Here is a 25,941-nt window from a genome sequence, read left to right as displayed (position 1 = left end):
AGGCAGTCACCCACTACAGACAACGTTTTAGTCATGCAGGGAGAGCAAATAATTTATTTACACGTCTGATTGTACATTACAGCTACCTGGAAGGACCCACAACAGCAAGGACAGCTTTGTCGTCCCCAGAAAGTAGTTCAAGAGGATACAGAGAAAACAGAGCAATGGCACATCGCAAGAGCACTGACATCACGCCACCGGCGGTGCAAATCACAGGATGAGGGTAAGATACTCAGGTGCCACTTTGGCTGGCTGCTTTTCTCAGGTTGGGGGTGTTTTCTTTTCTCAGCGACAACAGAGCAAGTGGACTTTGCTCATTTTCATACCAAGCAGCCCTTTGCATTAAAAAATAAATCCACTTCCTTGCTTCTAAGGCAGCTTTACAATGTCAAGTGGGTGCCAAATTCAGTTTAAAATATGCTCCTCAACGAGAATGGAATACATTTTATAGATCACACTTTGTGCTTTGGGAGATTCAGGGCATGTCGATGGTTCCTCTTTCTTGTGACTTGCCACAATTCATTATCTTGGTGTGTCCAGGGGCTGGTGAGTGGGTATTGATAAACCACGAGGTGTGAGAGAGGGAACAGTTCAAGCACCTCACCAGCTGAGGGGGTCAACACTCAATAAATGAAAGCACCGGCTCAGGAAGAGGTTGGCTGGAGGGAAGGACACTTGTAGGACCAGGGTAGAGGTGGCCCAGCCTTATAGGACATCTACTCAGCTTCCCAAATGCTGCAGGAGACTGCTGTGCTACAGCGTCCAAGGTAAGAAGTTTATCCAGCATTTGCCAAAACAGCAAAAGAGAGATGCTCAGTTTCTCACATCTGCAAGGGGAAGATCATGCAGATCCAGCATCAGTCCTTAGGAAAAGCTGCCACAGAAGCCAGGGAGGGAAGAGAAGCAATCTAAAGCATTTTACCCTTTCTAAGAAGCATCCATGAGCTGGTAATGCTATTTCTCTTTCCATTTCAATGAGCAGAGTCAATCACTTGCCAACACCCACAAAAATAATCCCAGAACTGAAGTGAACTTGAAATGGGCAACGTGTTCAAATGAAATGTTGGTCTGGTGTCCATTTCAAGTATTTAAAAAATAATCAAACTGGCTTCAGTGTGAACAAAAACTACAACCACCAAGTCAGGACCAGAGCATTTAGTCGAGTGTTTTATTAGTTTGAATTAACTGCAACCAACAAGTGGATAGAATTGGTCTCGTAAGGACACCGGAGCAATCCATCTGGGGAGCGTGTGTGTGACACTGCCATACAAAAGAGACCAGCCCTCTGACACAGCACTTCTAAAAGAAGACAAAGAACTGCTAATTATGTTCAGTTTCATTTGCTACATAATTCAGACCATGCCCTAGTGCTTCTAAAAAAACCTGTACAAAATGAGGGTTTTTTACATCTCGGAGGCACATGGATACAAATCCAAACTATTTCCTATATACACATGTACATTACATGAGAACCAGGAAGATCCAACCCAGAAAGTGTATATAAAAAGTGCCCAAAAGAGGAGACCAAATGTGACAACACGACGTGTCCTCGCAACAGAGAAAGGCACAAGTACTAAGATATGGAACCATGCAGAAAAACGTTAAGTACAGTCTGTGCAACAAAGCAAAACAAACAGCTCCCACCCCCGGGACATGAGTTCTCCGAGAGCTCAGTACTGAAACATACTGTCAGTGCAATGCTTGCTGCCCTGCAGCGTGCCCTTCCCACCTCCTCTCCCAAACTCAGAATAATTTAGCCATGGATAAGGTGCTCCATAAAACAGGGCTAGAGCTGGCTGGTGGAAGATCACTGCTCTGGGTGGATGAGCAGCCCCAGCCCTTCTGTACCCCTCGCTGCCTGTGCATGCAACATGCTCCTGCCAGAGCGATCACCTCCGTGCCCCCCTGCCAGGGCACTGTGGTGTAGTGAGGGTCTGCCAGGGCGACTGTCAGTGCTGAGAACAGTGACACGGAAGCTGACAGCACAGGTGACACAGCTGTACCACTCACAACACCTACCTCAAACAGAAACACCAGTTCCAGGGGCAGGTGTCCAAACTACATCACACTGGTCTGTATTGGTTATGAAACGTTTTCATTAGGTGTAAAGTGTTAGTACAAACTAACCCCTCTCTAGTCACGTGTTTGAATAGGTACTGCTCTCAGCTGTACAAAACCTTGAGGCTTAAGGCAGGAAGCTAAAAGCCCAAAGTTTAAGGAGCACAAGGCAGCTGTCAGCTGGCTCCACACTGTGGCAAGCCATGGTACCGAGGCCCTGGCTGCAGCTGTTTCTCTTAGGCTGCTGTCACTATCTGTAAGGTTCTCTTGGTAGGCTAAGCTAGGAAGGCTGTGCCTTGTAAACAGTGTGCAAGTAGAGCATGCAATGGGGTAGCTACACAGGAGCAAGGGAAAATTCACAGAGATGTGCCAACGATCCCCTGTCTGGATGAACTTCAGGCTTACCCCATGTGCTAACACACCATGAGATGCAGCTACATTTTGCCACACAGATGGGACATAGCCCAGGACCACACAAAAGGCAGATGAAAACATCCTTAAAGATAACTGGGATGGTTACAGTTTGTCACTGCTGCACTTCACAACCCGACCAGAGCCCAAACAGCTCAAGTCTTTAACAGAAAGTACTCAAAAAGCTGACTCTGGATGTCACTGTAGTGTTGAATCAGCACCACACTCCAAAACCAGAACTAGGCAGCAGCAGAGCCTGATGTCTGGAGGGAAGCAACCACTATCAGGAGAACTCTTGAGAGACAACATTTCAGGTACAAAGTTTATAAAGAGGTATTTTTTTCTGCAGCTGGGGGTCAGCCTGATAGAAGACAGCTTCCAGCCAGAGCAAGACCTTTTTTTCCATGCACTTGCAGTGGTTTGCAACTGGTCTGACCAGGATGTCTCTTAGCTTTCTCAGAGTCTAAAGCAGAATGAACTAAGGAGCAGATCAAGACAGAGTTACCTTGGATGGTGCTTGCCTCCCCGAGGGTTAAATGAGAAGCACAGCTTTGACACAGGAGCGTTTGCTGCACTTGAGTATTGCTAGAATGAGCTGGTAGCACATTTCTCTTTGAAGTCACTCTCCTCGGGAAGTGAAGGCATCGTTCCACTAACCCTGGCAGAGGCACCCTGTCCCTCCCCAGCTGGCCTGTGAGCACAAAGGGAGCCCACAGGAAAGAATATTTATCAGAGAACAGACACTGAGAACAGTGCCTCCCCATCTCCCTCACCTCCTGTTTCTTCTGCCAGTGTCTGCCACTTGAACAAAGCCCACACTCTCTGCAAGGCCAGGATCAGGCAACTCTTCTCCCTGCCCCCGTGCCCCACCAAGTGATCCCTCCTCACTGAGTTTCCTGCATGGCATTAAATGTGAGGATTTTTTTCCGGGGGTAGAAGCATTTCTCCAAGGCTTGAAGTGCAAAACAAGTTGGTCTCTTATCTGCTCTCTCTCAAAGAATGCAAATGCTAATTAGTGATTTTTAGGATTTCCTCTAAGGTATCCACCTCTTACACATCATTTGGCAAACACAGCACGCACCCAGTATGTTTTGGCACAGTCAGAGAGCAGTGCCACACTGAGAGCCCCACAGGAGCAAACTGCAACTCCTCTTTGTATTAAAACAGAGCTACAGACACCACCACCATGGTGGCAAAACAGCTCTTCAAATGCAAACACTGCAGGAATGAAGAGCTTCCAAATGCTGAAGCAGCTGGTACAGAGCTCAGCGAGAAGCTCTGTAAGTCTTCAGAAAATCCATGACTACAATCCTGCCTTCAGGGTTTGAGGCAGAGTTGGTAGCCATTTGTCACTATTAGTGACTTCACTTCTCATCTCCAATTACCTGCACAACATCTTGGCTCTCTTTACAGTCACCTCTTCTTGTGTCCACGCTGCTGGGCTCTGTGGTCTCGGTGGGGTAAGCCAGGCTTCTCTGCTTCCCTCCTGCTCAGCACAATTTGCAGGCCTCAGCATTTGCTGATGTTCTACTCTATTGGGAATAGGGTTTAGATGATTACAACTTTGAAGCTAAAAAGCTGGTTTTTCTTAAAAATATTTAGGGGAAAACACTCAGTCAATCAGACTGACCTGCAACAGCTTCACTTGTATTTAAACACACTTCATGAGAGCAGGAGAGAAGAGCTACTTACCAAAGCCAGGTGGCTCCAGCAGCAGGACTGCTGCCTCAGCCAGCCCTGCTTGTCACAGCAGTTAGCAGCAGCCATCTGACACCCTGAGACACTTCTCTGGGGTCTGCAAGCACCACAAGTCCTCTCACAACTCACAGGCAGCACCCCCAGGGGTAATGCCATCACTAAATGCAGGTCCTGTGGGCAGGGAGCTGTAGGTAGCACCAAGATAACTGCTCCTCTCTTACCTTCTGGGTGGCACATCCAGAAACAGCAGCAGGTGGGAAAAGTGCAGGTGTGGGGCATCTAGGGTGCTCCACCTGCTTCACCACAAACAGAAGCTGCTGCAATTTAGCACAGGACATTTAACACCATCCCCAGGTGGCAAGGGAGCAGTCTTGCAATTCCTTCCTCCAGGGTATCCTAGAGCCTCAGGAAACCAGCCCTGAGACATCACTGTTTGAACACAGCTGTGCCATCCCTGCCTCAGCACTCCATTCCTACAATCTCTGTGCTGCCTGTCGTGTTCCACAGTCACTCCTCTGGTCCCTTTCCTGTTACTTTCCACCTGCCTAAGGCAGATACATTAGAAACCAGTTTTATTTTCTTGCCTTCAAGAAGGTTTGATTTCAGTACTTTCCCCCTTCCCATCACTCCAGGAACACAACACTGAAGGCAAGAGCAGAGACTGCAGAAAAATATAGATATATATATTTACATCCATAAGTGAATACATGTTTTATGTATTCAAATTCATCACATATACACACCAAGATACATCGAGAGGATACTAGGGGCAAGACACTGCCAACAGCAAGAAATACACAGAAAAGCACAGTCATTGCTACTGCAACATCCTTCTGGAGAGTAAGTTCAATGGAGGAAACATCTCTGTGGACTGGGGCTACCTGGGCCTCCCTTTCTGTGCCAATTGTTGTGAATTCAAAGTGTAAAATATTTACTTTTAAAAAACCCAAACTGGAATCAAAGATTTTTTTTGTTTAAGCACTCCCCTACCCAAACAACTCCACAAGCTCCTTCTCTAAGCTACATCATTAGCTAAACAGGCCCTAGCCCTACAGCACAAAGATGCAGCTCAGGAGAGCACAGGCACATGTGGAAGTCCATCCTTGTTTAAGGCAGCATTTCAGCACAGACTCAGCTTTAAAGCTCATGTTCTGTCCCAATGACTCCTATGAGCAGCCACAGCACATGGCGACAGCTAAGCACCTGCACAACTGCTCAGCCTGGTCAGGATATGCTCCCTGGGCAGAGCTTTAGATATGCATGGGTGAAGTGGCAACTTCTGCAAGACCAAGCTCTCTGTGTTGCCTGACTGGTAGAAAGAAGTCCCTCCACGTCAGTCTCCTCTTCAGTGGCAGGACCCAGCCGGTCCTCTCTACAGCTTGCCACAAAATGTCAGTCTCAAAGGAGTGCAGTGTGTCTGGGGAGGGAAGGCAACTCAACACATGCTTTCAAGGGCTGCTCCTCCTCCCTCTGAAGTGAGCTAGTTCATGCAGTTTTGCTGGGTTGTTTTTGGTTGGGTGGGTTTTTGTGGGTTGGGTTTTGTTCCCATCTATTTTTTTTAGTAAGAACTGTAGTGTGTTCCTCCAGTGAAATCCTTAAAGCTAAGGGTGAGGGGAAAGGGCAAGATCCCAGAATTCATCTTGATGGCCATAATAAACCCCTGAAAATAGGGGAACAGAGTTTCTTAGCCTCAATGCTACGGGACCCTGGCATAACACCCAGACATGCACACAGACACATACACCAGAGCGGGCTGGCTCAGAGCATCCCAGAGCAGGCTCCAGTGTGATCTCACATAACAAGCACTTTGTGCTGACAGTGGCAAACAACTGGAGGGTGATTTTCCACAAATAGCAACAATTCTGCAATATCTTCCTCTTCTTCCCTTTTAATTTGTGTCTTTCCTTTTCTCCAAAGTTTGGCTTTTTTTTTGTTTTCTTTTTTTCTCCTACACGTGGTTTAAGTACTAAAGCTAACTTAAACAGGAAATAACACAGTCAGCACCAGTCAGGAACTGAACCTGGGGATGTTAATTGGTTTGTGGCACCCAAATTCCTGGAAGAAAAGAACAATTCTTGCTCCTGAAGTTAGGGCCACATCCATATGTTTCCATTGTCCTTTTCTCTCTTTCACTTTTACAGCTAGAGGTAGAGTCATTTTGTCCAGTATCTAAAAGAGCATGATCCAGTTCTATTGGTATTACATTAATATACAGAATCCATCTTATCACAGGTAGTGAAAGTGCATGGAAAACAAAAAAGGTCTACCCAAGCCAATCCAAGGACAAACAAGAGTGTACCAAAGGTGACAGAAACACACCCGCGTGCCCACACTCACACCTAGTGTCTGTGTATGCATTTATAGGTTCATTTACAGTATCAGAGTGGTGCTTAGATCCAGTGGCATGTGCAGAAAGATCAGGCAGTTGCTGCTTCTCCTCCTCACGTTCTCTTCAGTTCTTTATTTCCAAGATAGAGGGGTTGTGGTCTAGGATTGCCAGAATGATCTTGTCCATGTACTGTCGCAATCTGTAGTTGATCTCTTCCTGTTCTTTAAGGGCTTCCATGAGCTGAAACACAACATTTGGAGATATTCTCTAAGGACTCTCATTAGTTTACATAACAGCATATAATGCAAACAGGTGAGAGAGTAGCATCTGCCCAGCATCACCAGATCCCCTTTTTCATGGGCATTCTACTTCCAGCTCCAAACTGGGCCTGCATCAGAAGCAATCCCTGTGTTAGGGAGGTTTGCTGTTAAGAGAGGTAGTGAATACCAGGGACCTTTTATAGGTCATTTGAAATGTTCCCTATTCAACACATCAATCCACTCAGCATCTACACTGTGGATAGAATCAGTCAGGCTTGGAAGGACCACAGGGATCATCTAGTTCCACCTCCCCTGCCATGGGCAGGGACACTCTACCCTAGATCAGGCTGGATGAGCTGTTCCATTTCAAGGCAACAGCTTCCCAACACTCAATGAGAAATCCAAATCACATGGCATGAAAAGCTTTGCTGGCTCATACTGGACCACTATGGGCTGTCCCTCCATCATGTGCATACTTTCTCTCTCTAATAAAGCTACCAAGCCCTCCAAAACAACACACACTCCTACACAGTCAAGAACAACCCACTGAACACTATGTTCTACATGGAACATTTCCTAGCCCTCTGGGCTGGGAAAGGCCCCTCAAACTCTTCAAAGGTGATGACTGCTTTCATACTCCACATGTTTGACGCCAGGGAGCTGTCCAGAAGCATTAGCCCCAGTGTGACTCAGGTGTTCATTTTCCTTAGCCTTCAGGAAAGTCCCACCTGACTCTGCAGTTTGCCTTCATTTTGGTTTTACAGGAAAATGGCACAATGGGAAAAGCTTCTCAGGTCTGTGAGGGTTACCAAGCCTGGAACAGAGCTGCGAGGGAGGCACTTTCCTCCTCTAGAGGGAGAGTGTTTGCATGAGCCAGAGTCAGGAGATTCAGAAGGAGAAATAAAGACTTCTCTTGACAGTAGCAAAGCCCAATTTGCTTTTACCTAATTAGAGCTCAACAATTAAAAGCCTTTATTTACAGTGCTCTGGTTCAGCAAGAAACTCAAGTATGCACTTCAAGGGACTGCCCAGGAACCAACAGGGTCATTCAAGTACAGAGTGGGTAAAAAGGTTTGTCTCAGGAGTCCTCTTGAAGAAGAAATGAAAGTTCAGCCCAGAAGACAGAGCACAAAGGCAAACAATTCCTTTTAATCTCCTTCATCACTAACTTGCCCTTTTTCCTGGGTGCTCTTGCATATATCCATCAGCCTGATCTTGGGGTGTGTCCTGGAGCTTAAAAGGAGCTAAACCAGCTTGACCCAGCCCGTAACGGGGTCTCTGTACCATCTCCCAAAGCATTACCAGGTTATGACTTGCACACTACCTACTTTCTGCAAGAAGGCAGCTTTGCTACAGGGAATATACAGCTCAAATTTAGATTCAGGTGAGACCTGCTTACTTAAGTAACTTCGAACTAAATCTGGAATGGAAAGTCAAAATTTCAGTAACTACCTATGGTAATTTCTAGATGAAATTAATGTCACATCACCATGAGACCCTGTAAGAGATGTTACAATGGACCCACTGTAGAACAGCTCACTGAGACTCTAACAATTCCAACGTTTTGGAGAGAGACAAAAGGAAGAGTTACACTGAAAGGAGCATCCAAACCCGCTGCTGGATTTAAAGCAACCTTCCAACACTGCTGAGCTCCCAGCAAAGCAGATTTTTCTGTTCATTTGTCAGCTTCAGATAGTTCAACCTTGACAGTTAATTACATGGAAAACCATTTATTTCTGGACGTAGTACTTGATTTAAAAAGCACTCTACCTCATCTCTTGATGCAGAATCAATTTCAGCAGCCAGTGACTGGGCTTTTGTTTGCGTTGCAAAGAGGTTTTTAGCTTCATAAAGACTAAGACTTAAAATCTGTCCATTAAGATCATCATTTTGGTCACGAAGTTTCTGATTCTCCTGTGGAAGGAAGAGAATACATTGCTTTTGACTTCTTCCTACAAGGGTTCACTACAGTATAAATGTCTTCTTGAAATCACACATAGCTTGGATGGATGACATAGGGTAAGGCTGCAACCTAGCAGCAACTTTTAACCACCAGTGACAAGTCCTCCCTGCCTGAGGCAGGCATTTCCCACGTGCACAGGTAATGCTGCCTCTACAAAGGAGCCACAGCCAGGTGCAGCATGGGAGCCTTGTGCTTGAGAGAGGCTCAAAGTCTCAGGGCAGTGTGCTAGGGGCTGCAGCCAGAGGCACTCCTCAGAGCCTGTACGTTTCACAAGGACCAAGAGGCCCTCTCCTGCTCACCTGCTTCAGCCGTTTTATTTCGTGCTCCATCTCCACCTCTCTGGTCTTGGCGTTGAACTCACTCAGGCTGGATGAAGAGCTCCTCCCACGCCCCGGCCGCTCACACTCCAGCTTGTACAGCTGCAGGTGCTCCAGCTCCTTCCGCAAGTCCTCGATGAGCTGTGGGCAGCAAGCAGGCTGTGTCTGCTCAGCCCTGCACAGCCAGCCCTCCCTGGCGGCAGCTGTGCTGCACCTCTCTCCTCTGCCAGCAGCACCAGCTGAGCCTGGCTGAGGTTGGGTAGTCCTACACCACAGCCACTGGCTCCTGCACGCAAGCACAGGTCACTCCAGGGCTGGAAGTGGCTCTGAGCTCTAGGCGTCATGTCTGAGAGGCACAATTCTCTCTACAGCTACCTGAAGGGACAGTGTGGAGAGGCTGCTGCTGGGCTCCTCTTGCAGGGAATTGGAGACAGAACAAGGACTGGGGAGGTTTAGATTGGACATTAGGGAAAAGTTTTCCACAGCAAAGAGGTCAAAGACTGGAATGAGCTGCCCAGGGAGGTGGTGGAGTCGCTGACCCTAGATGTGTCTCAGGGTGGTTTGGATGTGGTGCTTAGGGGTATGGGTTAAGGTGAGTCTTGTAGAGTAGGGTTGTAGGTTGGACTTTGTGATCCTGAGGGGCTTTGCCAACTGCATGTTTCTGTGGTTCTGTAAATTTCCCTTGCAAACATAGCAAGGAAATGATAGGGCACACACTGAAGGCTGCAAGTTTTCAAAGAGCTGTAAATCCTCTGGTTCAGAGACTGCCATTTGTTAGGTGTTCTGCAGCATTCATCACCCCATGGGTACCCCTCCCATAGGAACACAAGCCAGTCACACAGTCAGTGGATGGTGGATTTGCAGTGTTTATCCTGCCCACCTGTTTTGAGATGGGCTCCCATGCAGATGAGATGCAACTGCTTAGTCTCACATCCCTCTTCACACCCACCTCCTGCGTGGCTTCCCTCTCCTTGTTGAATTCCAGTCTGTTCTGCCTCAGTTTGTCCATCATTCTCTTGTATAGATCCATCTCATCCTTCAGCCTCAGGCTGGTGTCTTCCAGCCTGTCTGACATGCGTTGCCTCTCCTGAAATAAAGGGAGAGCTTCAGAACCAGCTCCAGCTTTACAACCCAAATCTACTGTGATGGTTTGGGAGTTACCTGCACCCCCACTCTTATGAATCACCCAGACTAGACTCATCCAGATGGAAATTAAGAAATGAAGCTTTATATTTGCAGCTTAGCACAATATATAAGCAGATACTGACAATATCTACAGCTATATACAGAAATAAACAAGTTAAAGGTAATACAGAAACACAACAGCCCTCCCAGAAACCAGAAGGGGCTCCCAACCACTCTTCCACCTCCTTTCCACCCCTCTGCCTTATCCCGGTGTTTTCCTTACATGCAAGGTGAGATAGGAAGATTGGCAAAGGGGGTTAGAATGCAGAAGGATTAATTACACAGAAGCAGGCCAGGGAGAAAAATACAGGCACCAGCTGTGACAGAGACCCACTCTGTCTTATCTATGTCTGTGTTCTTTTTAAACAACTCAGCAAGCCTATGAGTGAAGTAGCCATCACCACTGTTTCCTTTTCACAGCCTAGAATCTAATTCTTCTCACTAAAATATTCCAGTTAGCCTCAAACTAGCACATCTGCAGCTGGCTGTAAGCTGGGGCCTGTCCTGGAGCATTCCTGCCACTAAAGGTGACCAACGTTCCAGTTCCATTAATGGTCTTGCTTAGGGAAGGCAAACTATAGGAGCTCCACAAGTTTGCTCTTGCACAAATGCAGCTGCTGTGAAACTTCCCAGGCACTCAGGAGCTGTTACCTCATCTAATCTCTCCGTCTGTGACTTCAGTCGTGTGACAGTGCATTTCAGCTCCCCATTTTCTTCTTCCAGTTGCTGAACCCTGTGTCAACAACAGAAGCCTTACAGCAAATGCCTTTCCAAGCATGCAGACATGCAAAATAACATGCTCCAAAAAGCCATCTCACTTGCACTTGATAAAAGACCGAACAAGAAAATCTTCCTAATCTTAGCATTTTCAATCAAGAGCTGTTGGCTGCTTTTTGCTTGCTTCTAGGGCCAAAACCACTGCATGGACCCTCAGGCCCTAACAACAGGTATCTACAAAGAAATAAGTAGGAAGAAATAAAAGCAGACACAAGTGTTTGCTACAGCTGATCACCATCCCTTCCTTGAATCCATGCCAAATATCCAGCTAAGCCATCTAGATGGACCACGTGGATGAAAGCATTAATGCAAAGCATCCTCCAAGCTTTTGGGTATTAGATATGCAACTGTGCAGCTACTCTGTGGAGCTGCTAACCTGGGACCATCTGTGCACTGCCTGATTGAGAACAGCCTACCCTGACATGCTGAATGAAAATGGGAAAGAAGAACTCCTCTGTTCTGGGTGGCACCAAGATGTTTGTTACCTTGTATTTAGCAGCTCGATTTCTGTGCCCTTCTCTTTCTCATACTTGCTGTATGCTTCCCTGTGTCTCTTTATCTCTTCTTCCAGGGTCTGTTCTGCTGATGTTTCTTGGTCTTTCAGCAGTTCTTCTAGCTCATGAACTCTAAGGAAACCAGAGCTCATTTCAGTAACAGCTTCGTAAGCACTCTAAAAGAAGTGTGCAGCTTCATTGCCTTTCTCCTTCCTCCCTATTCCTTCATTCCATTTTATTTCACCATCTCTCTTGGCATTTAACCTCTTCCAGTATCTCTCTTGGCAGTTAATCTTCCCAGTAAGTATAGAATTCATCCATGATTTTTTATTCTCAGTCTCAAGAAAGGGGGACTATGACCCAGCCTTCTGCTCTTGCTAGGTGCAAGAAAACAAAACCAACAGAGGCAACCTTTGAGCTGCCTCTGTGCAAGTTGGTTACACCTCTGTACTAAGAAACTTGTTTGGAAGGTCTCTGCCTGCAGAAAACTCAGCCCTGCTCCTCTTGGGCTATCTCAGCAGCATTAAGCAGAGAACTTGGCCACATTTTACAGGCAGAGATGTTCCCTCCCTACAACTTAGCCCTAGGTTTGCTCTGACAATAAAGGGAAGTGGCTGCTTGCTTCAGCACCTGTGAACTAGCTGAGTGTTCTCTTGTTTCAGTTTGCTCTTCAGGTCACCATTTGTCACGCTGTCATTCTCCAGTTCTGTCACCTTTTTTTCTAAGTATGTTACCTGGAATGGGAAGTGGAAAAGAATCAACTCAGAGTCTGTCTTCACACAGCCCTTCACTGTTTCCAGCAGGCATCTATCCTTTTCGGAGAGGCCACACTTCCCTGCAAAGCCAGCTCTGAAATGCTGGGAGCAGGAGAGCTTTGCCAGCTGCTGCATGCTGCAGGATTTCGTTGGGTACATTAACTGTAGCACACAGCTCCTCACCTTTTCAGTGATATCATTATCACAGGAGTCTATACTGTCTCTGAACAAGTCTTCTGTGCTGCCATTACTGCTGCTGAAGTTACTGTTGTGGAAGAGTTGTCTGCAAGATCAGAAGGATAATTAATTTGCTTGATGAGGATGGAGGAGAGAGTCTGGGTAGTGTCTTCCAGCCTGGCTCTGCACTTTGAACATCTAAAGCTAAAATTCGTACAGTCATTTCAGTGCCAATTACAACTGCTTAAGCACAAGTTTCACAAGAGATTGGCAGCTAAATGAAGTCATACTGAGCACAATCAATGACATTAGTTCTAGAGTGTGAGCTCTTTGTTGCTTTTGATAGGATCTTCCACCAGCCCAGGGCTGCTTCATTCAAAGGAAGATCACAATTCTCTACAGCCTTTTTCAAGTGATGCTCTTGCTTTCCCTTGCATTTCAGCAACAAGGACAAGGGCCCACATTATGAGGGTGAAAGCAACACTAGCTGGACTGATGAACTGCAGTATAAAGGAAGAAAGTTGGCAGGCAAGGAAGCAACTCTCTGTGTTCTCAGTGGAGCTCCTTCCAGCCCAGGAGTCTGCCCCAAGACTAGCAGCGGCTTCTATACTCTCTAACACCCCAGTGCAAGCACAGGCCCCTTCCCCTGAAAACTTGGCATGGTTTTGCTTTCCAAAACTTGATCCTTCCCCTCTCCCCCACCCTCACTTAGGGAATTTTTAGAGCTGATTCCACATGCATTCATGAAAAACTTGAGGACTCTTACCTTCCAAAAGCCGTGCTTGATATTTTCCTGTTAGGGCTACATGGATATAGAAGGAATGGTACAAGAATTAAACAGGTATTTGAGCAGTGCTGGATTCCATCTCAAGTTAAACTCCAGCTGAATTGCACAGCAAAACACACTATTGACATTTTTAGTGAAGTAAAAAAAAACGATTTAATCAAAAGCTGCAGTTCCCAACAACATGAAGATGAGTGGAGCCACAAATTACTGTGATCATTAATAAGTCAAATTGCCAATACTGTTAAATTTAGCAGAGATTTGTCAGTGTGAATCAGAGTGAAACTAACATAAGAAACAGCACAAAGGGACACTGAGTTAGTGATGGACATTTATCCTGGATCCCCAGTTTTTAGATGACTTGTAACCAGCTTGTCCTTCCCCACACAGCTCCCAGGTCAGCACAGGACTCTTAGAACTCAGATGCTTTCTATTTCCATGGCTTCCTTTGGCAGCCAGACTCCTGTTATCTAAATGAAGGAGCAGATTCCAGAGCACAGCACTAGAACCAAATGCAAATACTCAGCTGCAGCTCTCACTGAGAGGACATGACATCTCTGTGTGCACACAGACACAGCTCTGTCAGGGCATTGCTCTCTTTCAGCCTCTCTCATAAAAGTTCCAAAGCTCTGGCTGGTCACAGGCTGGGTGTCAGCAGACTCCTTGCCAGGACAGGACATTGTTCCCACCGGCTCCTATCTGCTGTGTTATCAAGAGAAGACCGAGAACAGTATGCTCTGTGCCAAGGCTACGCAGCGAGGCAGGATTTACCTTCAGTTTCTAGGGGGAGCTCGCAGCCCACCAAACAATTTCCCTCCAACCCCCTGGAAGCCTGTCGGAAGCACTGGAGCCTTTCCAAGTGCTCAGCATCGTCTAGAAGAGGATGAGGTGGCAGAGATAGAAACGGAAGGAAAAAGCTTAAATTGAAAAGAACCCCAAAATTAACTCTTGCCATGGCATTCATCAGTTTATTCAAGCTCCCCTGAGGACAGAAAAAATCCCCCAGGGAAGAAGTCCCTCTGCTGACCAATAACTTTAGGAGGTGCATTAGCTAAGGATCTCCCTCCCATCAGGAGAGAACAGCAGCTAACTGTAGATCTGCACCAAGCAGCACAGCAGACCTCACTTCCTGGGAAAAAAGTCTGGAGGTAGCACTCTCACTGCAGTCAAAGAGCTCATGGGTTGAGATGTTAGAGTTTATCAATGCTGCCTGCACCTTCAGTCAGAAAAATACTTCCTAGCTACTAAAGAACAGCATTTCAGTTGGGGCTAGCTGTCCAGGGTCCAATTCCCTACTGTTCAGTAAGCACAACTGGTGTAAGCCAGGATGGGCTATAGGGAAGGAGAGGGCTCCTCCTCTCCCCCTGCTGCTAGCTGCTGCCATTCCAGGGGGACACTGCCAGAAGCCCTGCAGTGGGCTGCTTACCTGTTTGCTTTCAAGTTTCTCAGCCTGGCTTCCAGATCGTTGAGCAGATTTATCTTTTTGCAGCACTGTGAGCAGTAAACATCCAGCAACTCGCTGCTATAAACATGCCGCGTTTTTCGAGGGGTTTGGCCAGCACTGTTTGCAGGAAAGGAGAGACGTTACCGCCCACGGAACCAACTCACAACAGCCCTGCTCTTGGCTCTGCGCCAGCATCTCAGGCAAGGGACCTGGGGAGCCACCTCTAACAACAACGCATCTAAGCTGAAGCTGCTGATGGAGAATGTGAGTCAGGACAAATCTGCCTGTGCAAGTGGAGACTTTACAGAGCATGTGCCCTGGGTGTCAGAACAAAGAACCAGTTTGGGTGACTGGAAGAACAGCAATAGGTATACAGAGTCCACGTGATGCATGTGGCAAAAGCTGCTACATTAGCATGTTCCACCTCAACAGTGTCCCACTGATCCTGCCCATCTTCCCTCACAGCCTGGCATGCAACCTGAGCAGTCTTTTCTCCAAGAGAAAGACAGATAGATGAAAAACAGAGTGGTCTGGTAAGAAGTCACACAAACCTCCCTGGATGGTAGGATGGAAGGAACCCTAGAATGACAAGGAAGGGAGGAGAGGACATAGGTCTAAAGAGGAGGTAACAGTAGCTCTTGGCATGATAAAGAGAAAATAAACTCAAGTAAAAGAGAGCAATCATGGCATAAAGTTCACAGAGCCCCAGGAAGGGGAATGGAAAGGGCTGCATAAACCTGGAGAAAGAGAGGATGAAGGAGACAAGCCACCATCGTGAAAGGGCAGTGGAGAGGGGTGCTGGCTCTGCATGCATGACAGAGTGGCAAGGTTGGATCACAAGTGCTTGAAACAGAGGGCTGCATGCAGAACAAAGGGGTGCAGTGAGCTGGCCCTGTGTTAGCAGTGAAGCACAAGGCCTTTGTGTGCTGTTGATCCAAGCAGACAAACCCTAGAGCATCTCCACGCTCAGCTCTTCCCAGCCCTGCTCTCCCACTCCCTTGCTCGAGAAAGGATTTTCAAATCAGCAACTGACTTGGGCAGAGGACATCAGAGCTCCAGAGACTGGGGTCACATAAAGGAAGCTGGTGGAGTGCAGTGGCATTTCCAGCTCCTAACAGACAGCAGGTACTTGTATTCTCCAGGACATTCAAAGTCAGTATGGATGCTTGTTTCAAACCAACCCCTGTCTGTTCAGAGCATTCCACCTGACAGGTTAGTGCTAAGGTTTTGTGGTATCAGAACACTAAAGAGAACCAGCTCTCCACTGCAGCAGAGCTGCTGCTTAGCACTGAGCTGGTTTCCAGCTTGCAGCAGGTTAACTTCCAATGCTAGCCCCTAACTGCCTGCAACAGAAAGAGATCCCTACGAGCAAAGCAGCTCTGTTATTCCAACAGAACCAGCAGAGCTTATCACAAACAACCCATTTGCTCTAGCTCTCACCAAGTGTAGCCTGCCACTCCAAGGGCAGAAAAAGAGCTGATAACATTTTGCTTTTAAGGTGAGTCTGTGTAACCAGTGCAAACTCTGGAGGGTCACCATGCTCAGAGGAGAACAAAATGGTAAAAACTGTTGGTTAATGAGTAAGGAGCAACCTGGAAGACACGGATGAGCCAAGGTCAGAGTAGGCGTTGGTTCTGGTCTCATCATCAGGGCATGGGCTACTGGGGGTAAAATCCACATCATCTCCTTCCCCATAGTCTTCAAACTGTTCTTCATTACTGATCAGAGAGGCGGTGGAATAAGTTGAGAGGTCAGATGCTGCAGAAGGGTTGCGAGGACTTGACCTGAAACAAGAGGTCAAAACATCTCGAGGGCCGACTTTGATAGCATCTCACCTCACATGGCATCTTCCACCTTACAGCCTGTCCCCTCACCTGAGCTCACACCCTCACATGGCATCTTCCACCTTACAGCCTGTCCCCTCACCTGAGCTCACACCCTCACATGGCATCTTCCACCTTACAGCCTGTCCCCTCACCTGAGCTCACACCCTCACATGGCATCTTCCACCTTACAGCCTGTCCCCTCACCTGAGCTCACACCCTCACATGGCATCTTCCACCTTACAGCCTGTCCCCTCACCTGAGCTCACACCCTCACATGGCATCTTCCACCTCACAGCCTGTCCCCTCACCTGGGCTCACAACCCACTTGCTGCTAGGAACTGAAGTGCTAAACACACCTGATGTGTGTTTGGAAGATGAGAGTATGAGAATCTAAGAACAAGCCACCTGTGAGACAGGTTTGGACACCACAAAGCATTTCACTTTAAAGAGCACACCTGGACAACCCTCAGTCATCACTGTCACATGGTGGTGAAGACCACTGCTGTGGGACTTCTGCTCTGACTGCAGGAACTGTTCATGGGACAGTGAGGAACATGAACAAGATGGAGATGCTCCATTCCACTACCAGTTTCCCAGTAACCCCAAAACACCTTCTCCCACACTCCATGAATTCCAGCCACTCTCTTTTGCATGGTCAGAACACACTTCAGCTCACTGCATGCCCAAGAGTCACTAAAGCTACCGAGGTGACTTAAGAGAGGTTGGGCTCCTGCCCTTGCTGTGTATCAAAGGAGCTACCTGGCTACCCCTGGCTGGTTTGCTGCCAGAGAAGGACCTAAGAGAGTGCCAGTCAGACAGGGGATGGCAAGAGCCTGTGGTCACAGAGAAGGGGCACACAGATAAACAGATCTGCAGAGCTGGAAACCACAGGAAAGCAGGTGGCACAGCAGCTCTGAGCACATCACCTCTAACACAACGGAGCAAGTCTGCTGCAGAGGCTGCTTGGCGATTCCCACCCTGCAGGGTGCCATCTGAGGCTGGTGCCACCCGAGGCTGGTATTTTTCACACCCAGGTTTGCTGAGCTCCCACCTCAGGAGGGCACACAAACTGGTAATCTCAGAGTCAAATTCTTATGAACAAACCCCTCAGACAGGAGGCTAACATCTAGGGCCTCAAACATGCTCTGCTTGTGAAGCCCTGGAGCTGCCCAGCACTGCTGTTCCTACTGCAAAGCAAAGCCCAGTGCCTCTGTGATGTGGGCAAGGCACTGAGCCCACCTGCTGACACCATGTGCAGACTGGACTAAGTTATCTCTGTTTCAGTGCACAGTGCTCCAATCTTCAACTCCAGCAGCTGTGCACCAGCTCCCAGCTGATTCTACTCTCCAGCACCTCAGCAACACTGCCTCATAGGTTTCTTCTGAGTCTACCTGGACCCTCTTAAGCACTGCAGCTGAAGACAAGAAGATTCCTCTTCCTGTAATACTGCACTGGCGAGCTGTGAACAAGAGATGTGTTCTTTGGTGGATGGTGCAAGCATTGTTTGCATATCATTCCCTCCAAAAGCAATTAGCAGAAGAGGAAGCCTGCCAACCTTTCAGTTGTATGCTCTTTTGTTTCTCTTGTTTTGATGAGATCCATTTATAACCTGCAATTATTTATCTAATTCATATTAACAGAAATTAGGGCAAGTCAGCCTGGCACACTATTAAAGGATGAAGATCCTGAAGATAGGAATACTCTCACTAGAAACAGATCAAACTTATCTGACGAGGCTCCCTGGCTGGGAGGTGGATTAGTGAGACAAGACATCACAGTAACATCTCCTTGTAAAATGCTGCTGTGCCACAGACACTCTGTGTATTGGGAAGACTTTGGAGTCCTCTGATCTGTGTACCTGCAACTGCTGTTTCCATCTCAGTGTCATTACACCAGGTCCTCATAATGCTTCCACCAGGGCTGGAGGAATGAGCAGTCCTCAGCTGGGATGAAGCTTGTCCATAAGTCCACTCTCCAGCACAACACTCCTGGGATCACCACCTGCCAACAGCCTGGAGCTCAGCAGCTCCTTATCCCTCACACATTGCCTGGCTGCAGCTCTGCCAGACCTGCCTGCTGCCACTTAAACTTGGAATTTGCAGTTATTCCTATGCTTTGCCAAACTGCTTGGGTTGGAACAGGCCATGCTCAGGGTTGTGTGTAACAGTCACAGGCTGGAAGCTCTTGAGCCCCTCTTTCTCAAGGGGGTTGCCAGAAAGCAGATGGCTTTCCCTGTTTCAACTTTTTCTGAAGGAAGCTTTCAGGTTTGGGCTGATGTTCTTAAAAGTTATTTTCTGCTCTTCAGAGCAGGACTTCAGAGGGATGAGAAGCCTCATACAGATCCCACTGCTCCTTGAGCACACAGGCAGCATGGTTTGGCCAGGGAAAAAATCTCCATTGTGTCTTAACACAAAACCATAAAGCTTCCCAAGTGTTTTCTCAGATGTACCAAAGCTGAGAAGGCCTCAGAGTTCTATCAACAGTAGCACAGCAGCTCTTAGCTCCTGCTCAGCCTACAAGGAGGGTACAGGAGCACAAAGCCTCTCCCATTGCCTCCACAGGAGCCTGACTGCTGGTGCTGCAGGAAAGAGACTCTCTTCAAATACAGTGGGAGTAAAACTCACCACAAGGACAGGTGCTTTGAAGAACTGGGAGTGGCAAGGCAAGGAGATAAATTGGATAGAGCTGATAAAAACTGGAATTCTCTTGACAGGAATCTCTGGGATTGCTTGGGCAAATGGGAGAAGGACAGATCTCAGCTAGCTGAGAAATTCAGGAGCGTAGGAATGAGGCGGCACAGAGAGCATCGGAAGGGGCTCGGAGAAGGACTGCTTCAGCCATGGAAGAAGCTTCAGAGGCACAAAACAAGACAAGAAGCCAAAAATAAGGAAGACTGGGCAGAGGCTTACAAAGCAAGCCTGGCAGAGCTCATTCCTGTGGGACTGCATTAGATCAAAGCAGGATTAAATCAGGTTGGGTCCTTCCTCCCCCTGCAACCAGCTCTTACCGGTACCCCCACGGGAAGAGTTAAGTGAGGGTTACAGACCTGTGTTAACAGCAAACTATGTTACACACACACATGCCAGGACAGCCTGTGTTAAACACAATTCATTACTGCACAATCAGGGTTATGGAAGATTAGAAACAGACAGAACTAAGTTGGTACAGAGAGTTGCAAAGCAGATCTGCAGAGCCCACACCATCAGAGAAGTAGATGTACAACAACAGCCTGAAGCAGCATTCCCCACGCTGCACTGCGTGGCAGGAGGAGTCCGCTTCAACTCCAGCACAGACAGGCTATGGGAACACAGAGCTCCTCTCTTCTGGGGATGCTAACAAAGTGATCCATTCTGGAGGGACCAAACACTTCCACGGGCAGCACCCAGGAGCGCTCACACCACACGCCAGAAGGAGCCAGGGCTGAGACTGTTTAAGCCACTTAAAGGGCCTGAACATCCATCTCCCTTACATTGCAAATGGATATTAAGGTTCTAAATCCTTCGGGAATCCTCAGCCTCCCCCAGCAGGGATTAGTCACATCAGGGCTCCTTCCTCCCCAGCTTTTTCGCGTGTGCCTCAAAACAGGGCTGCCACGGGGCAATGCCACCACTCACTTGTCACCGGGCAGGAAGAGGCCACCAAGCACTCCATCCTTCTCCTCACTGCGACACACATCCGAGGCCTCAGAGCTCTGGGCACTCTCGATAGCACTGTCCATGTCAGACTCATGGTGAACCTCCTGCTGGGCCAGTGTCATCGCGTCCTCATCGGCAAACAGCTCCGGCTCGCTGTAGGCGCTCTCGCTGTCCAGGTAGGCACAGTCCTGGATTTCACCCCCCTGGGGAAAGAAGAATTGGGAGTCAATTCAGATCATCCTTCAAGGACACAGGAGAAGCAATAATCTGCTCTCTGGGTGCCCTGGGAAGCAAGACTGATAGTGAATAAAAGTCATAAACAAGTCTGACCTGCTTTAAAAAGCCAGATCCTGCAAGCCCCATAGGCAGCCTGCACCTTCCAGAAGACCTCAAATACTGTCTCTGACTCTTCTATAGGACAAACACCTACAACTGACTGCTATAAACTGCAGTCAGTTTTGCCCTAATTTACTATTAAACTAAGCTGGAAGCAATAAATGTCCTCAAAGTTTAATTATAAAAAGAGGCATGCTTTGAAAGAAGCTAATCCAGGAAGACCCTGAGTTAGTCCTGCCATTAATAGCATCGATTAAACCAAGGTAAGCCAGAGGAGTCTAACAGTTTTACTCTGTCTTTGAGGATGGGCAAAACCACAGAAGTTGAAAAAACAGTTGGCAGGTGTTAAAACACTTATGGTAAGTCTTGGTGACAATCAAAGATGTAAGAGAGCAGGAATAAAGACACCAAAGCCATCTGTTCCTGCTTCCTGGAACCACAAGTCTTGATTAAGTACCAACTCCAATCAGCCCTCATCCTCATTACTGCAATGCTTTGCTCTTGTTGTTTGTCCCCTCCCTCCCCTTCTTGCCCCACGAACACTCACATTGGCTAAGACAAGCTCTGCCTTCTATTTGCTTGTCCCCGAGGGACAAATAAAACTTCCCAACTGAGAAATGGCAGCCCGAGATTTCGCCCTGCCCTTTTGCAGCCAGCCACACAGCAGCGCTTTGGCAGCTCCCCTCCAGTGCCACACACAGAGCCAGCCACTCCAGAGCAGGTCCTGCAAGGGCTCCCATTCTCAGCTCCACTCCAGAGCTCACCTGCAAGCTCCACAGGCAGCCTCACCACGGAACTGTTGCCAGCAAGCCCAGGCAGTTAAGGCTTACCTTACTGGCACCAGTAACAAAGAATTCATTCACAGATACACCTCATACTTAGGCCCAGCTGCCAGCCCAACCAGGAATCCTGTGGCATTGGCAGTGTGGCACCACCACAGGTACCAGCTGCTCTTCTGATGTGCACTTCCCTGGCACAGTGGTACTGCTTGCAGCAGCACAGCTTCAGGTCAACCTCTTCAGGTTCTAGACACCTCTAGGCTAGAGCCACAGAAGCTTAAACCTGCTTTTGGAGGACTAGTAATGTTGTATGCTGGTGACATCCATTTTTCTCAGTGCCTTTTTTCACCTCTGCACAAAAAGAGACAAGCAGAAGCTGCAGCTTTTAGGATTTGCACAGAGCCTGCTACTGAAAATGCAGGTCTCACCCTCCATTTTTTTCCTGATATACTAATTTATGACTCCTGGCATACAGAGGATTCAACCCAACCCCACTTGCTCAAACCTAGTTAAGTCAGGAGCACTTAAGCAGTCACCTGCAGCATTTGAATCTCCAGGCAGACACTCAGAGCAGCTATCTGGATGCTCTCCTAGCTGAGCTTTCAACAGCTCCTCAAGCCACACAAGCATTATCACTAAGACATTTCAGCGTTCAAAACAAGCAGCACATCTGTATGAGCCCTCTCCCTCTTTTCTGTGCCAGCCTTAAGCCTGATGCTTTCCCTAGGTACTGCTTCAAGAGGTGCCCAAAAGGGTTTCTTCTTGGTTTATGCCATGCATATGGAAGCCACAAGGCCTGATCCAAACAGATGTATAGCTCCACAGCACACTCAGCACAGCCACAACCCCACAGCCAGTGGCAGCTGGTGGCCTTGCAGGTCAGACAACTGTGGATCCTGCCCTGGCCCTGCTCTTCAGCTCATCTTCTGACCTGCACCTTGCATCCTCACAAGCAATTAAACCTTGTTAGTAGGCACAGAAAAAGTAAAGATTGTTAAGGGCAATTAAGATGTTTCAAAAGCGTCCAGGAGTGTTTATCTAACGTTTCCCCAAAGGTTCCTCCTGCATGCTAAGCCCCAGAGGCACAGAGCTCCCGGTTCCCTTAACAAGTTTAATGTAATAAAGCCCTGACTGCTGTTCTGAGATTGCACCAGCTGGCAAAAGCCTGATCCAGGCGGGAAAGAAGGAGGCATGGAGCACAGAGCACCCCTGAAGGTGGAGTTCACCAATTAGGGAGTGGGGGGAAGAGGAAGCTCTTGCACAGCCCCTACCTCCCAAGTAGCACATCTTCTTCAGAGGTCTTGGCAAAGTCTCTGCCTAAGCAAGTTTTTGCAGCAGGAAAATCTCACTGGTATTAAACAAATTAACACACCAAAGTAAAGGTCAGGAAGATCACGAAAGACTCCCTTTTTGTTCCCTGTAGGTAACACCACACATTTGCTTTTTCTAATAATAGCAGTCTAGAGGCTCTTTAAATAAGTCCATTAGCAATTAAATGTGCAGTGTCATCTACAGAAGCTAAGGGCTCGCTCTGCTTTCCTGTCACTTTCTGGCAACCTAACCTTCACGCATCTACTCGTGTTGAGTCCCGACCTAGAACTACAGCACAGATGGAGCCGTGCCCATGCTGGTCACTACCAGGTCTTCTTTTTTTAAGTGCAGTTGTTCTGCTCTCACACTGGCACTATTTAACAAATAAACAGAGGAAAAAAGAAGCACAAAACAGAGCTTTTGTAGGCAATGGCCCCTCCTAAGCCTGAACACTTTGCTTTACAGCTTCTGAAATACATCACTGCAGGACTTGGAACCTCACCTGGAAGTTCTCTCTTCTGCTGCACATCTTCAGGAGCTGATGAGGAACAGATAAATGAAGAACATAAGCTTGGCAGCTCCTTTGAGGAGCTCCCCATCAGCTGTTCTCTACTGCTTCCTCATCACAGGGAAAGTGGATGTCACATAGCACACCATACCTGTGCTGCCAGCCTGTCTTAGTCCACAAATCTGGCATCTGCCCCACAGACACACATCTCAGCTACTCTTTCAAGTACCTGGCAACCAAATCTCACCCCAAAGACCTCAGTCCTTTCAGAGCAAGCTGAACGACAAACAGTCCTGCCATGGAGGCTCAGCTTCAGCAGCTGCATTAGCTGCTTATTTATGCTTTTAAGTGCCCACGGTGCCCCCACAATCAGGGCTAAATATCTCTGTTTCAGCAAGGTGTACAGAAACTAGAGCAGTGCCCGGCACTGTGCTGAAGCCTGCATGACTGCTGTGGGTGGGAACTACACGCCTGGCTATTAAGCTTTAAGAGCTTCGGGGTGGGGAATCGCTGCACCAGAACACCTCTGCTGTGCAGCACAAATCCTGCAAAGCACAGGGCTTGGATAACCACCCAGGTATCTCTTCAGCTCCCTTGGCAAATCCAGCCTTCAGTTTAACTCTCATAATTATGCATTGAGCAAAAAGGTTTCCTCTGTGGTCTAAACAAGTAACCAGTAGGAAGGAAAACAGACAAAGAACCTTTAAAACAACTAATACAGGTTTAAAAAGCTCCTACAAGAGGCTGGAAATGGGGCACCTTGCTAGTAAACAATATACAGGCATCCACACCTCACTGACTAAAGCCTTAAGATCCTTGAAGCTCAACTTGTTCAGTGATCACAGCTTCTCACAGCATCATGCCTTCAATGATGCCACTCAGCACAGGCAGCTCACGGACCACACCTAAAGAAAACGAAACTGCAAGAGGGAAGGAAAGGGGAAAGGGAGAGGGGAGGAAAGGGGAAAGGGAGAGGGGAGGAAAGGGGAAAGGGAGAGGGGAGGAAAGGGGAAAGGGAGAGGGGAGGAAAGGGGAAAGGGAGAGGGGAGGAAAGGGGAAAGGGAGAGGGGAGGAAAGGGGAAAGGGAGAGGGGAGGAAAGGGGAAAGGGAGAGGGGAGGAAAGGGGAAAGGGAGAGGGGAGGAAAGGGGAAAGGGAGAGGGGAGGAAAGGGGAAAGGGAGAGGGGAGGAAAGGGGAAAGGGAGAGGGGAGGAAAGGGGAAAGGGAGAGGGGAGGAAAGGGGAAAGGGAGAGGGGAGGAAAGGGGAAAGGGAGAGGGGAGGAAAGGGGAAAGGGAGAGGGGAGGAAAGGGGAAAGGGAGAGGGGAGGAAAGGGGAAAGGGAGAGGGGAGGAAAGGGGAAAGGGAGAGGGGAGGAAAGGGGAAAGGGAGAGGGGAGGAAAGGGGAAAGGGAGAGGGGAGGAAAGGGGAAAGGGAGAGGGGAGGAAAGGGGAAAGGGAGAGGGGAGGAAAGGGGAAAGGGAGAGGGGAGGAAAGGGGAAAGGGAGAGGGGAGGAAAGGGGAAAGGGAGAGGGGAGGAAAGGGGAAAGGGAGAGGGGAGGAAAGGGGAAAGGGAGAGGGGAGGAAAGGGGAAAGGGAGAGGGGAGGAAAGGGGAAAGGGAGAGGGGAGGAAAGGGGAAAGGGAGAGGGGAGGAAAGGGGAAAGGGAGAGGGGAGGAAAGGGGAAAGGGAGAGGGGAGGAAAGGGGAAAGGGAGAGGGGAGGAAAGGGGAAAGGGAGAGGGGAGGAAAGGGGAAAGGGAGAGGGGAGGAAAGGGGAAAGGGAGAGGGGAGGAAAGGGGAAAGGGAGAGGGGAGGAAAGGGGAAAGAAAAAGCCTCTGCAAACTCTCAAGTGATTCCTTCACAGTTCAGATACTTACAACACTCCAGGTACTGAATTAGAGCTGGCAAGGACAAGTATTACTCAGGTAGCCTTAAAAGAGCTAACTGGAGTTTAAAGTGTGCTAAAGGCAGGAGACACTTTTCTCTTGAGTCATTTGTTTTCAGCGTACATGCATTAGCTGAAACCAAGCAAGAGAATGAGGTCTTGACGACCTGAATATGAATCACTGTGTTTGTCATTCTGCAAGGCAGCTCCCTTCTCTGTAGGGTGAGTCAAGAGAGATGAAGTTGCTGCTTATCATCTGGGAAGATTCACATACAAAACGCAACAATGAACGCTAAAATACCAGCGACACAACATAGCTGCGGGTAGCTTTAAAGCTCTAAGCACTCTGCACTTTATCTAATCGGATGCTCAAGATAACTCCAAGTGCTTCCCAGGCAGTTGGCCAGACGTTCCCGCAGCGGCTGCTGAATATTCAGCAACAGTTTGCTGTATAGAAGCACCTGCTGCCCGAAGCGCCCAGGCCACTCCACAGAAGCTAATGAATTCCCTGCCTCGAAAGAGGCAATTGTGTGGCTGCATTGAAGCCAGATGAGTAACACGGCCGTGCCTTTGCATAGCCACCCCGAACAGAAACAGGAGCCAGAAGACAGCGATTCCCATGGATTCCTCCTGATCCTTGTAGGGCAGGAAAGCGGCGTCAGCGTTAGGTGGGTATGGGAATAGAGCTCTGCCTTGCCCTGCTGTGACCTGCCTGGGCTTTCCCAGGTTGGAAGCAGCCCCTAAAATATGCACATAAAGCAGCTGAAAGCGAGCAGCTTGGCTGACAGACAGGCTCCATGACTTGCCTGCATCGATACATTCCTGCTGAGGAGCAATCCTAGTTAAAATTCGCTCCCATGCCAGCCAAATCGCCAGCACCCCTGACATTTAGACAGCCTCTCAGTATTCCAGAGAAGACAAGGAAGAAAGGAGGATCCTCGTCTCCCACCACCGGGGCAATCAGATTAGCAAATGCTAGAATCATCGCACACGACCAGGAACAAGAAATGCCACA

At 48.2% G+C, this 25,941-nt stretch overlaps 1 protein-coding gene across 5 annotated transcripts in view; it reads right to left on the bottom strand.

Moving 5' to 3' along the window:
* Window positions 1-25: 25 nt before the first annotated feature.
* RAB11FIP4 (RAB11 family interacting protein 4) overlaps window positions 26-25,941 on the bottom strand; it is a 129,278-nt gene continuing 103,362 nt past the window's right edge. For 3 of the 5 annotated variants that reach the window (XM_064150526.1, XM_064150529.1, XM_064150528.1), the window contains 12 exons: window positions 20,093-20,316; window positions 16,245-16,436; window positions 14,635-14,769; window positions 13,191-13,226; window positions 12,431-12,530; window positions 12,123-12,226; window positions 11,484-11,624; window positions 10,873-10,954; window positions 9,986-10,123; window positions 9,019-9,177; window positions 8,527-8,670; window positions 26-6,736 (listed from right to left, as the gene is read on the bottom strand). In XM_064150526.1, coding sequence (XP_064006596.1) covers window positions 6,620-6,736; window positions 8,527-8,670; window positions 9,019-9,177; window positions 9,986-10,123; window positions 10,873-10,954; window positions 11,484-11,624; window positions 12,123-12,226; window positions 12,431-12,530; window positions 13,191-13,226; window positions 14,635-14,769; window positions 16,245-16,436; window positions 20,093-20,316 — 1,572 coding nt within the window. In that variant the 3' untranslated portion in view covers window positions 26-6,619. The remainder of the gene's footprint in view (window positions 6,737-8,526; window positions 8,671-9,018; window positions 9,178-9,985; window positions 10,124-10,872; window positions 10,955-11,483; window positions 11,625-12,122; window positions 12,227-12,430; window positions 12,531-13,190; window positions 13,227-14,634; window positions 14,770-16,244; window positions 16,437-20,092; window positions 20,317-25,941) is intronic. The other 2 variants (XR_010303924.1, XM_064150527.1) reach the window with 2 other exon arrangements.

The sequence above is a fragment of the Pogoniulus pusillus genome, chromosome 11 (genome assembly GCF_015220805.1).
Source record: "Pogoniulus pusillus isolate bPogPus1 chromosome 11, bPogPus1.pri, whole genome shotgun sequence".
NCBI classification, from domain to species: domain Eukaryota; kingdom Metazoa; phylum Chordata; class Aves; order Piciformes; family Lybiidae; genus Pogoniulus; species Pogoniulus pusillus.
Note: the sequence above shows the minus strand (reverse complement) of the source record. Positions and strands in the feature narration are given on the sequence as shown.